The sequence below is a fragment of the Pocillopora verrucosa genome, chromosome 8, assembly GCF_036669915.1.
Source record: "Pocillopora verrucosa isolate sample1 chromosome 8, ASM3666991v2, whole genome shotgun sequence".
Taxonomy (NCBI): domain Eukaryota; kingdom Metazoa; phylum Cnidaria; class Anthozoa; order Scleractinia; family Pocilloporidae; genus Pocillopora; species Pocillopora verrucosa.
Genome location: NC_089319.1, coordinates 17,315,152 through 17,328,098, shown reverse-complemented (window position 1 = coordinate 17,328,098; position 12,947 = coordinate 17,315,152). Strand labels below are relative to the sequence as shown.

At 39.4% G+C, this 12,947-nt stretch overlaps 1 protein-coding gene across 1 annotated transcript; it reads left to right on the top strand.

Annotated features, from left to right (window-relative positions):
- The first annotated feature begins 1,018 nt into the window (after positions 1 to 1,018).
- On the top strand, positions 1,019 to 10,474 carry LOC131776681 (sodium-coupled monocarboxylate transporter 1). The gene is made up of 15 exons (XM_059092899.2): positions 1,019 to 1,563; positions 3,358 to 3,423; positions 3,500 to 3,551; positions 4,058 to 4,125; positions 4,269 to 4,423; positions 4,965 to 5,105; positions 5,287 to 5,416; positions 6,125 to 6,213; positions 6,334 to 6,446; positions 7,369 to 7,439; positions 7,863 to 7,949; positions 8,383 to 8,642; positions 9,000 to 9,103; positions 9,220 to 9,362; positions 9,929 to 10,474. Exons 1-15 carry the CDS (start codon positions 1,222 to 1,224, stop codon positions 10,067 to 10,069), a joined length of 1,962 nt encoding a protein of 653 aa, XP_058948882.2. The 5' UTR covers positions 1,019 to 1,221; the 3' UTR covers positions 10,070 to 10,474.
- The last annotated feature ends 2,473 nt before the right edge of the window (positions 10,475 to 12,947 follow it).

The window sequence follows — 12,947 nt, the reverse complement described above, 5'->3', positions numbered from 1 at the left end:
TGTTGTACATAGAAAGATGTTGTAATTAGTAATTATTGTGAATATGGTTCACAGTTGCATGCTTGTGCAAAGGGAAATGTTTGTTTTAATTTAAAGAGTATAAGTAAAGTAGTGAACTATTTTTAAAAACATTTAAGATGCTTGTTGTAAAAAAGGAAAAAAATTGTTAGAGATTAAAATTTAACAATTTATGACGTCAAGTCTGTCTTTATATTTTGGGCGTCCTAGAAAATTCCAAAATCTTACTAGCGTCGTGAAGCATGCCAGTGAATGAAACGTTTAATACCTCTGAACTTTGTTTCGAATTTAATTGGGGAACATGTTGCCGCAAGTTTTGCTTTAGGTACGTAATTTTTCCCGAAGAACTTACTTCCGTTTACAATGATATGCGAAACAATTGTTCCTGCATGTGGAGTGGGGGCACGTATGCACGAATGGGGATTGCGTGACACGAAGGTACGCGGGATTCTCATCCTGAGGGAAATTCTTTATTCACAACTTTTCATTTCATCGGTGGACTCACGGGGGGAGTCCCTGGAAGGAAACCGACGCTCTCCCACTTGTTCCAGCAGCAGCGTGTGTATCTGAGAGCGTTTGGCTCCACAGGAAAATGATCTTTAATCGAGAAGACGCGCGGTTTGTGGAGAAATTGTTCTATAATTAATTAGACTTGGCATGGTTTGCGCATATATACGGGGATTCAAAACAAGGGGATACCCGAAAAAGTGTGACACCGTCACAATTTAAATCCCGTTTGTTTCCCATCCTCTGACAACTTCTGCGCAGAAACGCCGTGAAACGGCCTAACTTACAGAGACAAGAGAGGAGGGGGGAGGTGCTGAGGGAAAAGAACAAGTTCGGGTTCAAATTGTTAACCCCTCCCCGCTGGCTTGTACTTTGTGCGCTTACTATGCAGGTGAACTATGAATAGAGAGGTGACATGACCTCACAAAATGTGACAGCATTGTTAAATGTGCCATATTAGTAGGCGGTGCGAGATCCCTGCAGCATATCTAGGTCACTTTGCACACTGGGCCACTTTATGGCGTATTTTTGTATTTAAGATTAATATATCCTAAAATTACAGTCATCCATTCCACGTACCACTGAGCAAAGAGCAAAATTACAGCTGCGTTACAGATTTCATATCTCTCTTAGAAATCGGAAACTACATCGCACGGTTCACTGTTTGTTTTAGTACAAGCTTAAACATCAACAACGATGGCGGACGAACGGTTTGGCATCGTTGACTACGTAGTTTTCTCCGTGATGATGCTGATCTCCGCCTTGATCGGGATTTGGTACGGCTGCGGCCCTGGTGGAAAGCAGAAGACAACGGCTGAGTATCTTTTGGGAGACCGCCAAATGAAGAACTGGCCGGTGGCGATATCTCTCCTGGTGTCCTATCTATCGGCGATCACCCTGTTAGGGGTACCATCCGAGATTTACACTTACGGAGCACAGTACTATGTCCTTATAATCTCTTACTTCATCATCTGTTTCACGGTGGCTGTCATTTTTGTGCCCATGTTTAGGAGAGTGAACATCACTTGTGCGAATGAGGTGGGTGTAAATTATAACCTGTTCAAAATACAATACGCTTAATTAAATTTTTCTAACTAAGTTGGACACTGCGCATCGGTGCAAATTGTCGTGTGTGGGTTCGTAATATTTTTTACACAGCTCTGCAACGATGTACTACCTTTTTCATATTGCATTTTTTTAAAATAAAAAGTGGATGTTTTGAAGATTGCAAGTTCCTATTCTTTTTCTTTGTCAATGTTTACTCTTCGGCGGCACCTATCATTGCGTTGACAGCTGAGTGTAAAAATTCCTCTCTCGCCGATGCATTGCCCAGGAACGTTTATCTAAGGAAAGCGAAGAGTAAAATTCAAGGAATAGTTATTGTTTCAAATTAATGGCATTTATGAAATCTTTCTTTCTAGTTTTATAAATAGACTGCCTTTTTGATTGAGGGTAGGTTATCAGTAATGGTGTTGTGATTGTGCCGAACACCAAAGCGTGTTGGCGAAAACAACAATTGGCATGGTGTGATCTAGGTAACATAATTATTTTTGGGAAAGTAAGAGGCCAAAGGTCAATGAATGTCCTGTTGTTGTGATGCTAAAAGATTTTTGGGCCACAAAATGAACGTGTACAAATGAAATTTTAAATTAAACTTCAGTTAGATGGTCTACAGTTCCGGATGATCACGTTACGTTATTTATTTAGGTGGATCTGTAAGGTTGTCACGCAGCTGTCAGTGCTGATCGTATTTTTGAGCCCATCTTGTGAACGAAGGCAGTCGATTCTTTCAAAAACGCGTAAACGCTTACGGGTGACTAGCTCCCAATTTCTCTTTACAATATCTATCAATGCCGAATCAAATATGAAGGTCACGAGAACTAAGGAAATGGTCACAAAACAGAGAATCTCCTGATTGCTCCACAAGCACTCTTTGTTTATATATAAGTTCTTCACTTTTATTGCGATTTGAGCCTGAGAACGTTCTTAATATTTTCTTGAAGTTGTGTTTTATAGTGTTTCAATAAATCAATCTCAAAAAATGTCGCTAACAGGATGTGCTGTATCGTGACAGAGTGCAGACTACTGGCGCAAGTGTCACGTGAAAAAATATTTTTCTCGATTTGCGAAAATTTTCTGGATTTTGGAAAGATTCTCGGATTGTACACTATTTTGGATTTTCATGAAATTTGTTTGCGAATCTATGAATTTAAACAGGATTTGAAATTGTTTTCTTGATTTGACAAACTTTTCAAAAGCGATTTTTTCTATTAAAAAGATACCGTGAGATTCGGAATATTTTTTCGGATCTGCAAAATATTTTTGGATTGTCCCTTTTCGACTTCCGCACCGAAGTATTTGAGTTATTTGTCCTTTTTTGACTACAGTTATATAATTATTTTAACTTAATTCATATTTCTTACGAAAAAAATGGGCAAAATAAAGTCGTTCTTGGCTATTACAATTTTGGTTAAGCCTGAACTTTCTCATTAAAATGGGTTCTTCAAGAAAAAGGCGTGTTCTCCTTGTCAGTAACTTAAAAGAGTATTATGGAGAATATACACTCTGATTTTAGGGTGGAGAGGGTTAAATGCAGTTTGTTCAACATATAATATCTTCTATTAAAGCATCTTCCCTTTTTAAAACCAGTCATCCTTTACTGGCTTCTTAAATCTTCTTTCTGATTTTTTTCTTTTCCACACAAACACCACCCCCCCTCCCCCCTACCTCTGTTAGCGCCAGGGTAACTCCAAATGCAGCCAAGTATATCCAAATAAGGTTTGCGTTCAAACCGACAACTGACTAAACTTTTTTTTTTTTACCTTCTAACAGTATCTTGAATTACGCTTTAGTGTTGGAGTTCGAATGGTGGGATGCGTGTTCTTCATTTTAGAATACGTAAGTACTTGTTTGCAGTTTCACTGATGTAAATATAGCGATCTAGTTAAACTTTTTCGTATGTTGTTTTTTCCAGACTCTTTACTTGTTTGTTGTCCTGTACGCACCTTCGCTCGCTTTAGAGGCTGGTAGGTAACAACACGTTTACTTAAGTGACGTTTTTACACTGAAATAGAAATTTCGCTTTCCGTCCTAAAAAACACCTGCCTCAAAAACATCTGCTCAAGTTATGTAAGAGAGCTCACCACAACTAATCTCTCAGTTATTTAGCGGGCTGCATTTTCAAAGTTGAAAAAATTCAAGTTGAATACGAATCTTTCCTCTCTATTTGAACCCAGAGATATAATAAATATCTCATTAAACTTGTTTTCTCGATCCGTATTGCAAATCCGTAAGTTATGTAACAGAACGAACCAACAGTACGGACCTCGACATCAATTAGTGAGAGGTTGCGTGATATGACACTTAACACACTCACAGCTGGGTTAACATTCAAATAGGAGACGTTCTGATTGGGGTGATATATTTTAGGAGAGAGTATATTAGGTTTGCGACGTGGTGAATGTAGGGTATTTGAAATAGTTTTCATATTCTTGTTCATTTTTCTAATCCATTTTGTAATTTTTGTAATCAGTGGCTGGGATTCCACTAACGGCCTCTATCCTGACCACCGGGGTGGTTTGCACATTTTACACCAGTCTGGTAAGTAAATAATAGGGACTGAATGATCAGATCCATCATAAAACCAGCAATCTGCTAGGTGCATGTGAATAAAACGCCTTATTACACACACGTTTGTTTTCTTTTGGTTAGTGTTGTTTGTTTGTTTGGTTTTTTTTTATTAGGGCGGATTGAAAGCCGTGGTGTGGACCGATGTATTTCAGTCAGCGGTTATGGTAGGAGGGCTCATCACAGTTGCGGTCATTGGAAGCGTCGAAGTCGGTGGATTGGCAAAAGTTTGGGAGATTAACGAACATTTTAACAGAACCACATTTTTCGAGTAAGAAGACTTTTAAAAAAACCTTTCATTTTAGTGCTGAATCGTTTGGCCTTTTCGATCCATCGACACATAATTCTGCTGATATAAGTTATTTCAGGGGCCAGGGATTTTCCAGGCGTAGACTGATGTGTTACTGGCATTTGAGGAAGTCTCATTTCAGAGCACCTCTTTACTAAGTGTTGAGAAAAAAGCGTCATTACAAACCAATATTAGAAGGAACTAATGAGAACTTGAAGTGAGCACCATTAAACGACCAAAGCGTTTTAGCATTTCAAGATAAAAACTGTCTTCATGAGTTTTCAATTTTTTAATCATCAGATAATTTTTTACTTGTTTACAACATCATGGTGTCAAATCAAGTTTTATCCTCTGGTTGACATTTTTTGTACTTCGTATCACCTTTCTGCAAATAAATATCTGAACATTGGAACGAGAAATTCCAATTTAGATCTCTCGAGGAAAGGAGGAAGAGGTTAAAAGCTGCGATCGATAATTATACTTTCTGTCTCTCTTTTTTTAATGTGGTCATCGCTATTTTCAGTTTCAATCCAGACCCCAAGGTACGAAACACATTTTGGACTTTAACCATCGGCGGTGCTTTCACAGCCATGCCTGTGTGGACAGTCAGCCAAACTGCTGTTCAGCGGTTTCTTGCCATAAGAACCTTGAAAGACGCTAAGAGGTAACCAAGCTATCTTTTACTGAAATTGCTTGTTGTTTTTCCTAATTATGACAAACAAGACGCACGAGTCCTCAGACTATTTTCTAAAAAGGGCTTAACTCTGGTAATCTGTGGCTTCCTTCTTAGCCAAGTGTCAGACTGTGATGTCCACTCTGTTTATTGTTGATTTATCGTGTTTCAGGGCCGTGTGGATGAACGTTCCTGGTCTCATTGTGATCGTTACTCTGTGTTGCTTGGATGGACTCGTTATCTTTGCTGTGTACTCAGGATGTGACCTCATAAAAGACAAGAAGATTACCAGCAATGACCAGGTAAAAGCTTTGGTTTATTACCATCCTAACATTCTCTGAATTTTTGGAAACGTTTCATCTCTGTACCCAAAGTAGTTTTGTGCCCTACTCAGTAAGGTGCGGTCTAGCGGCCATTGAGTTTCAGTCTTGTTACAATCTGAATAGAGCTGATAAGTTAACTAAATAACAGACAGGTAAACAAGTAAATAGGCAGCAGAGACAGAGAGATCAACAGACAAACAAACAGAAAAAAAGACAGAAGGCAAGGTGAATAGACAGGAAGGCTGGAGGCCGTCCTACCTTAACACCAGTTCAATTCTGCCAAGTGACATATCTCGTTCTGGCCGACCTGGCCCTTTCCTTGTACAGGAGCCATTCACTTTCCAGTTTTGTATTAAAGTGGGCAATCATTGCAGACCTCTGGCATTGAAAACGCGTGAGAGAGAATAACTCGCACGCCCAGAAGGAATGTCCCTCTACTTTCCTTTAGCCTGCGAGGCAGGCTCTCACCAAGAGCGTAACAAAGACGTGTGCAAGAGAAGAGAGACGCTCGAGGGAGCACCTTTCCTCGTCCTCGCGTGACTTCTCGATCGTGCATGCAGGTCTAAATTACTCGCACCCGAAAACTTTAAGCGCCAATTTCACAGGCATGTTCGCCGAATACACTTAAGCCTGCAGCAACCTTAACTTCTCCACCTCAATTTCCGCTACAATTTTCTTTCATCACAGACGCTGCCCTACTTTGTGATCAACAAACTGCACAACTTGAAGGGGTTGCCGGGAATGTTTACTGCTTGTCTCTATGCAGGAGCTCTAAGGTGGGAACTGGACGATAATGAAAACCATGTTGTACTTTAAAGAAGCGAACGCAAGTCCTGTTTGTATAAAAAGATTTAAAGAACGACAAAGTATCCATAATTTTCTTTCTTTTTCCTTAGTACCGGATCTTCTGCGCTGAATGCCATGTCATTAGTGATTTTAGAAGACATCATCAAGAAAAGGGTGAAGGATCTAACTGACTCAGATGCCGCCAGACTCTGCAAGATTATCGGTAAGTAACCTCACCCCTTTTACTTCCAAGATCTAAACATGAATTCTTTACACTGTCTGCCAAACATCTCTCATACGCCTAGGAGGGTCCCAATGGGGTAAACGTCAGCCGTAAAACAGCCAAAACACGTAGCCGTCAGGCGTAAAAATCGACAAATTTTACCTGTTAGTCGTTTAAAAAGTTAACCGTTAAAATTGTTTTCTTTCTATAATGTGTAATTTTTAGGTCGAGCGTTGGTCGTAAAATGGCCAAATTTAACCGTTTGGTTTTAAAAGTCATCACTTCATCGAGACCCTCTTCTACCTTTAGTAGAATTTGTTAAATCTCCAGTGCTGGTGATTCTCCATTTGATGTATTTCTTTCTTCTCATCACCAAAAGATTATATGGACATCGTGATTGTGAGGAGAAATTCCTCCTTAGTCATTCTGGGTTGTGACAGGGTGAATATAACCTACCAATCTCGGCAAAACTGAGACTCGTATACACTTTGTATATATCTGCACCGGCAATCAGCACCAACCTCGAGTACCATGTAAATAAAAGTAATCACTAACGGCCAATCAGAACGAAGGGAATGCAATGTATTATTAGGGGCCAATTAGAACTCAAAGTGATAACCTGTAAAGGACACAAGCGGAAAAATGCGAGTAACCAAGTTACATTTGATTATTATTATTTTATGTAAAAGAAGCGTGAGTCTTCTTCACCAGTCACAGAGTACAGGACTACTTTCGATTCACAATTCCTAATTCATCCATAAAGGTGACAACCTGAACAAAGCTAGATTTAAATGGAGATAATTACCCTTTGACTCGGCAAAATCCCTATTTTCATGGTACAATTGGCTTTTGATTGTATGTTTTGTTATTTTATTGACAATCTAGGTAGTTTCCTAATTTTGAATTCTATTTATTTCTCAAGCGGTTGTCTTTGGTGTTATTGTTATCGCTGGAGCATTCATTGTCAAGTACGTGGGTACTATGGTTCTACAGGTGAGTGCAAGATGTTCTTCGCTTGGTACACTCAATTTATACTGACGTGGGGAAATGGGGGAAGGATTGTTAATCAACGCTCTGGTAAGGGCGTAGCAGGGGGTGTCTTGAGTTCGTGTGACCTCCGCTCTGTGAGTGGATTTTTTTTTAAAGACAATAGGATAACAGGTTCTACTGTATTGATGTTTGCCACAACTCACGAATTCGAGGGATCCACTTAGCCAAAATCTTTTCCGGCGCTAGACACTGCATTGCCGGTTCTCCTCGCTGTATGAGCTAAAGCTCTGGTTAGATAAGTAAACTGTGAGCTATTGGTATGAATTACTAGTATCTATGAGTAAGTGAAAAAAAATGAACGAGATTGTACGCGCTTAATAGAAATGGGTGATCTGAAATGTGTTTTATATTCACTCGTTTTATCAGCTCGCCTACAGCATCTTTGGAATTTGCGGTGGTCCATTACTTGGTATTTTTCTGCTGGGAATGTTTGTACGCCGTGCAAATTCAAAGGTGAGAAAACACACTAAAAAATAACACTACCAATAAAATTATCTCCATATCTAGATGCTGATTATGTGTCCGTTTCCGCCCGAACGCTCCCCCCCGGAAAATTAGTGAGGAAACCTAAATATATGACAAGGACGATGAGAAAGGGGGGGGGGGGGAGCTCGCACTGACACTGTCCTAAAATCAATAATTAAGTTATGAAAATACAAATACATTTTCGCCGTCACGCCACAGTTTGTTCGCCTGTCGAAAATTTTAAGTTTTCCATTTTCAACCTTGGTTTACCCTACTCACTCTATTCACTCCATTTAGTATTTTCATGGCATATTTCTACGACAAGTAAAATGACTCAAAGTTTTCATTATATAGTGGCGTGTAAAGTTCCTTTCATAGATACGTGACATAAGTTACTTATTCTTCGAATATTTTTCTACAGGGAGCCTACGCCGGTGTTTTCTCTGGGTGTGCATTAACTGCCTGGGTTTTCTTGGGTTCGGTTTTCTATCCTCCGAACAAATACCCCGGCACAACTTCAGTGAGGGAATGCCAGTTCTATAAAGACGCTGTGTACTACACCAGTTTGGATCACAACACTACCATGAGTCTCAACGTGACTGCAGAAATACTGAACAAATCGCAGGCAATTTTGTACCAATATGGCGACGGGTATATTCGCAACCCTCATAAACCTCATGGGTAAGTTGTACTGTACACGAGATATCGTTCTCAGTCTCCTTTGGAGGTCACTTTTATCAGGATACAGAACTTGGTTTTATCAACTGAGTTGATAATGTAGATTGGCCGCCGTAAGGAATCTCTAAAGATGACGTTTACAGAATTAACCATTCGTCGGAACGCATTTACAAACGAAGGGCTGACGATCTATATGTCAGCTTTAGAAATTCTTAACGGTGGCCAATAGACATTATCAACTCAGTTGGTAAAACTAGATTATCTTGTAAGGCCCACAAACAACGCAGTACCACAGTTTTTTCAGAAACTTATCCCCTTTACACCTCACACTGATTGTTTGTTTGTATTTTCTTTCATCAGCATTGGCATTGCGGATGATTTCTATCACATTTCTTACTTGTGGTTCAGTGGACTTTCTGTACTAACGTCATTTGTCGTGGGTGTGCTCGTAAGCCTCGCTTTTGGTAGGTACTAATAAACTAACAGACCATCGATGTAGTTTTTGGCTAGGCTTGTTCTCTACAGTGTTGCGATTTCTGAGGCCATATTTGAAGACAACTTTGCTAGCCTTACTTTTCAGAAACTAAAGAGGACCGCGAGAGAGAAATCGACCCCAAGCTGATGTTTCCACTGAAGGAATGGTTCTACGGGTTCTTACCAGATCACTCGTTTAGCTGGGGCCTGGACGAAGATGAGTCTGTGGTGAAAGATTATGCTCAGAGGGTACTTTATAACTAATCGCATAATCCCCTTTTCCCCTACCAACTTCCTTCTGTTTGCTGTCGTTAAAAAGACAGCTCGAGGCAGGTGTCGCAAGTCAGTGCACGCTTCAAAAAACTAGCATGTCAAGTAATCTCCTGAAATAGAGATAATGAGTCAAACATAACACTTGTGGTAGGAGCATGCGACAGGCTCAAGCTATCTTGAGGCTCTCACTTACGGCTTTTGTGGTTGTGTGAAGTAGTTCAAAATAAAGTATCTCAGACATTTTTGCCCTGGATATCTCGGAATGTTGGTGGAATGATTCCTGCTGACTACTAGGCTAAGTGTTTCTAGTTGACGGGACTACTGCAATAAAGGGTCATGGGACTTGTTCGTCTTTTATTGCTTTGCGTTATGTTACGTTACGTTCAGTTACGCCACGGCACAGTGCAGTACGGAATGTTACTGATGTTATGTTGTGTTATGTGCAGCAAAGGAGGGTGAGGTTTTGAGGCATCCACGGGAGACAAAAGACTCTTAATGCTTCAGTTGAATTTAAACAGCTTTTATGATTTTTCAATCTTTAGGAAATCGTTATAGGTGAGTTTGACGATCGACCATTGGAAGAAACTGCAAAAGACGGATACAGCGGAATGTATAAAAAACGTTACCGCGGACACAGTATTCTGGATGATGAAGTCACTGAAGATAACGAAACACAGTTCTAAGAAGCATAGAATAAAATGTTTTTACTTTTATAGAAAGCAGTTGGCGTAAACAAATAAAAGGAAATAATGTTCGCTGAAAGGCTGATCGTTCTGGAAACTTTAACAAGTCCGTGACTCGGGTTATGACTTTGATTAGAATGAAGTTTCTGTATGTATCAGATTGACTTGGAGTTGAGTGTAATTCGTGCCTATTTCACCAAAAATAGCCAGATATATAGAAGATAATGCATGGGTGCGCGTAGATGCACAATTTCTCTTCGAGTGTTCAACTCGATAGCTCACATTTGAGCGCAGCAAACGAGTGAGATGTCGAAATGAACACGAGAAGAGAAATTCCATATTTACCATCAGCCAGTAATACTTTGTTTATTATATAAACACAATAGCCCTTTACTAACAAGAAAAGTCGACTTTATTAATGAATGAAAATAAGAGGATTGACAATCCCCGAATAAAAATCATAAAGTGCGTTGGTGCTGAAGCTCAAGACGGAAAAATGCGCTAAATCACAGCGAAAACAACAATGGGTGTAATTTCCGATACACAAAATTCTCATTTATCGACTTTGTCCTTACCGATATATGAAGTCTTTTAGGTACACGTACGGCCAAAATTGTACAAAATCAGCCTGTGTCAAATCTTCCAGCAGTCGATTTTCGTTCTTAGCCGCGAGGAATACCATTATCAAAGCCACTGAATACGTAACTTTCGGTTTTTGTTTTCGTATTATGGTTTTCTTCCCTTTCTAGGAAAGTTTCACGTCCTTGTCTCTGAGCAAAACGGATTTCCAAGTGTTGTAACAGCCACAATCCGAGGACATTGATAAACAACCATGTTAGATTGAGCATGATGAATGCTTTGCAGTTCATTCATCAACCTGACCGAGTGGCGCGAAAGGCAAGTGATGTGTTAGCAGCTGATTGGCGATATCAATCACGTGTGCCGCTACCGACCAGAGGTACGCCCGAGGAGCACTAGTAACGAATTTCCGAGTCGGGTGATTATCGGAAATTGTCGGCTTTTGTAATATGGCGGACTATTACAGTAACATCATTTGCGATTCACCAACAGACAAGCGACGTGATTGAACCAGACATGAACATTATAACATGCTTTACATGTGAAGAATACATTGTTTAGTTTAAATCAAGGAAATTTCGCTAAATTTTGTGTGGCTGTTTCCTTCACTCTCGTTTATCTTAAGTTTCTTGTTCAGCAGAGTTTTAGCTTAACATTGTGTAGCCGCTCAGACCTGCGCTTGCAAAGGTAAACAAAACTTATGGATAGTATCACCAATATAATGCCCTTTTCATAGTGCTACTGGTTGGAAAGATCCCCAGGATGAAATTACAATTGTCTTGTAACTCTAGACGGTAGGACCTCAGAAAGCTTAGAAAATACTACCGGCTGGAGGTACAGCTTGCATATTTAGTCAACTTTGCTCAATTGTTACCTCGGTTTGCTTCGCTTTTTACTTTTTCTGCACTCCAAATTAGACTTACACTCCTTTGAATCACTTTTTTCAGGATGTTACAGGGCTTAGAATATACTTCCGACTAGAGGTACAGCTTGCATACTCAGTGAACTTTGTCCAATTTTAATAATGGTTTGCTCCATGCACATTTTGCTTTTCTGCACTCAAAGTTGTAGTCTTGCACTCTTAGGAATCATTTTTTTTGTAAATAATACATTTGATTTTTTTTCTTTTTTTTGGTCTTGTACCTCTAGCCGGTAGGATCTCAGGAGGCTTAGAAAAGATTACCTTAAGTTAAAAAAATAGAATGTAGCAGACAAAATCTAAGTAATCACATGTGTAGAATAGTGCGTAGTGTTAAACGAACTCGACAAGAAATTCTGACTACGATGTAAACAGCGATTAATTGACAGAGACCAATGTTCCATACAAAATCAGTTAAAGTGAATCGCGTGCTGTAAGCGTAGTAGTGAAGTGTATGATGTCAACCGTATGCCGGTTCGAACTGAAATACAAAACGAAAATAGAAGCTAACGTAAGTAACATATTTAAGTTAAAATAACACAAATGAAGGAACTATCGCTAACATTGCAATAACGACCATAACATGGAAGTGTCAAATATAATTGGTACCTATTTTGATCATAAGGAAGGCTGGAAAATGATTATTAAGCTACATGGTGTTTAACACGGACGGTAGCTTTATGTTAAATAACCCTATATTAGAGATATGGACCTAATCAAGCGCGATTCCGAGCATACAAAAAAGCTTGAGAAATAAGCCTGAAACAAGCGATCTATTACTTACTTGGTTTGCACACGCACTGAATTTGACTTGATAGAATAGATGAGTCACAGTATAGAGAAAAACTATGGCCCAATGCCGAGTAGAAGCTGACGCAGTAGAATCTACACTTGAACTAAACTAACTGGTTAAAACCTCGTAAATATATCTAATCAAAAAACACGCAAGCCAAGCCTACTCTCATGAATATATCTAACCAAAGAGCACGCAAGCCGAGCTTAGCGATAATGACTATTTCCTAACGGAAATAGCAGCTGAGGGCTGGTCAACCACGGCAGATTAAATAAGTAAGTAAGGCTTTGTTTGAAAGCGAAAATAACTTGATAACATCTAAGGTATAGTAAGTTCCTGCGACAATAACTGAGTTAACATCACGTTACAAAATCAATAACTACCAGCTAGAAGTACAGCCAGCATATTTAGTCAACTTTGCCCAATTTTTACTGCAGTTTGCTCATTTTACTTCTCTACACTCCAAATTAGTCTTTTATTCATTGGAATCACTTTTTTCATGAATACATTGACATTTTGTTCTCTCTTATTTAGTCTACTGATAACCTCTAGCTAGTAGGATCTTACTGGAGGCTTAGAAAATATTT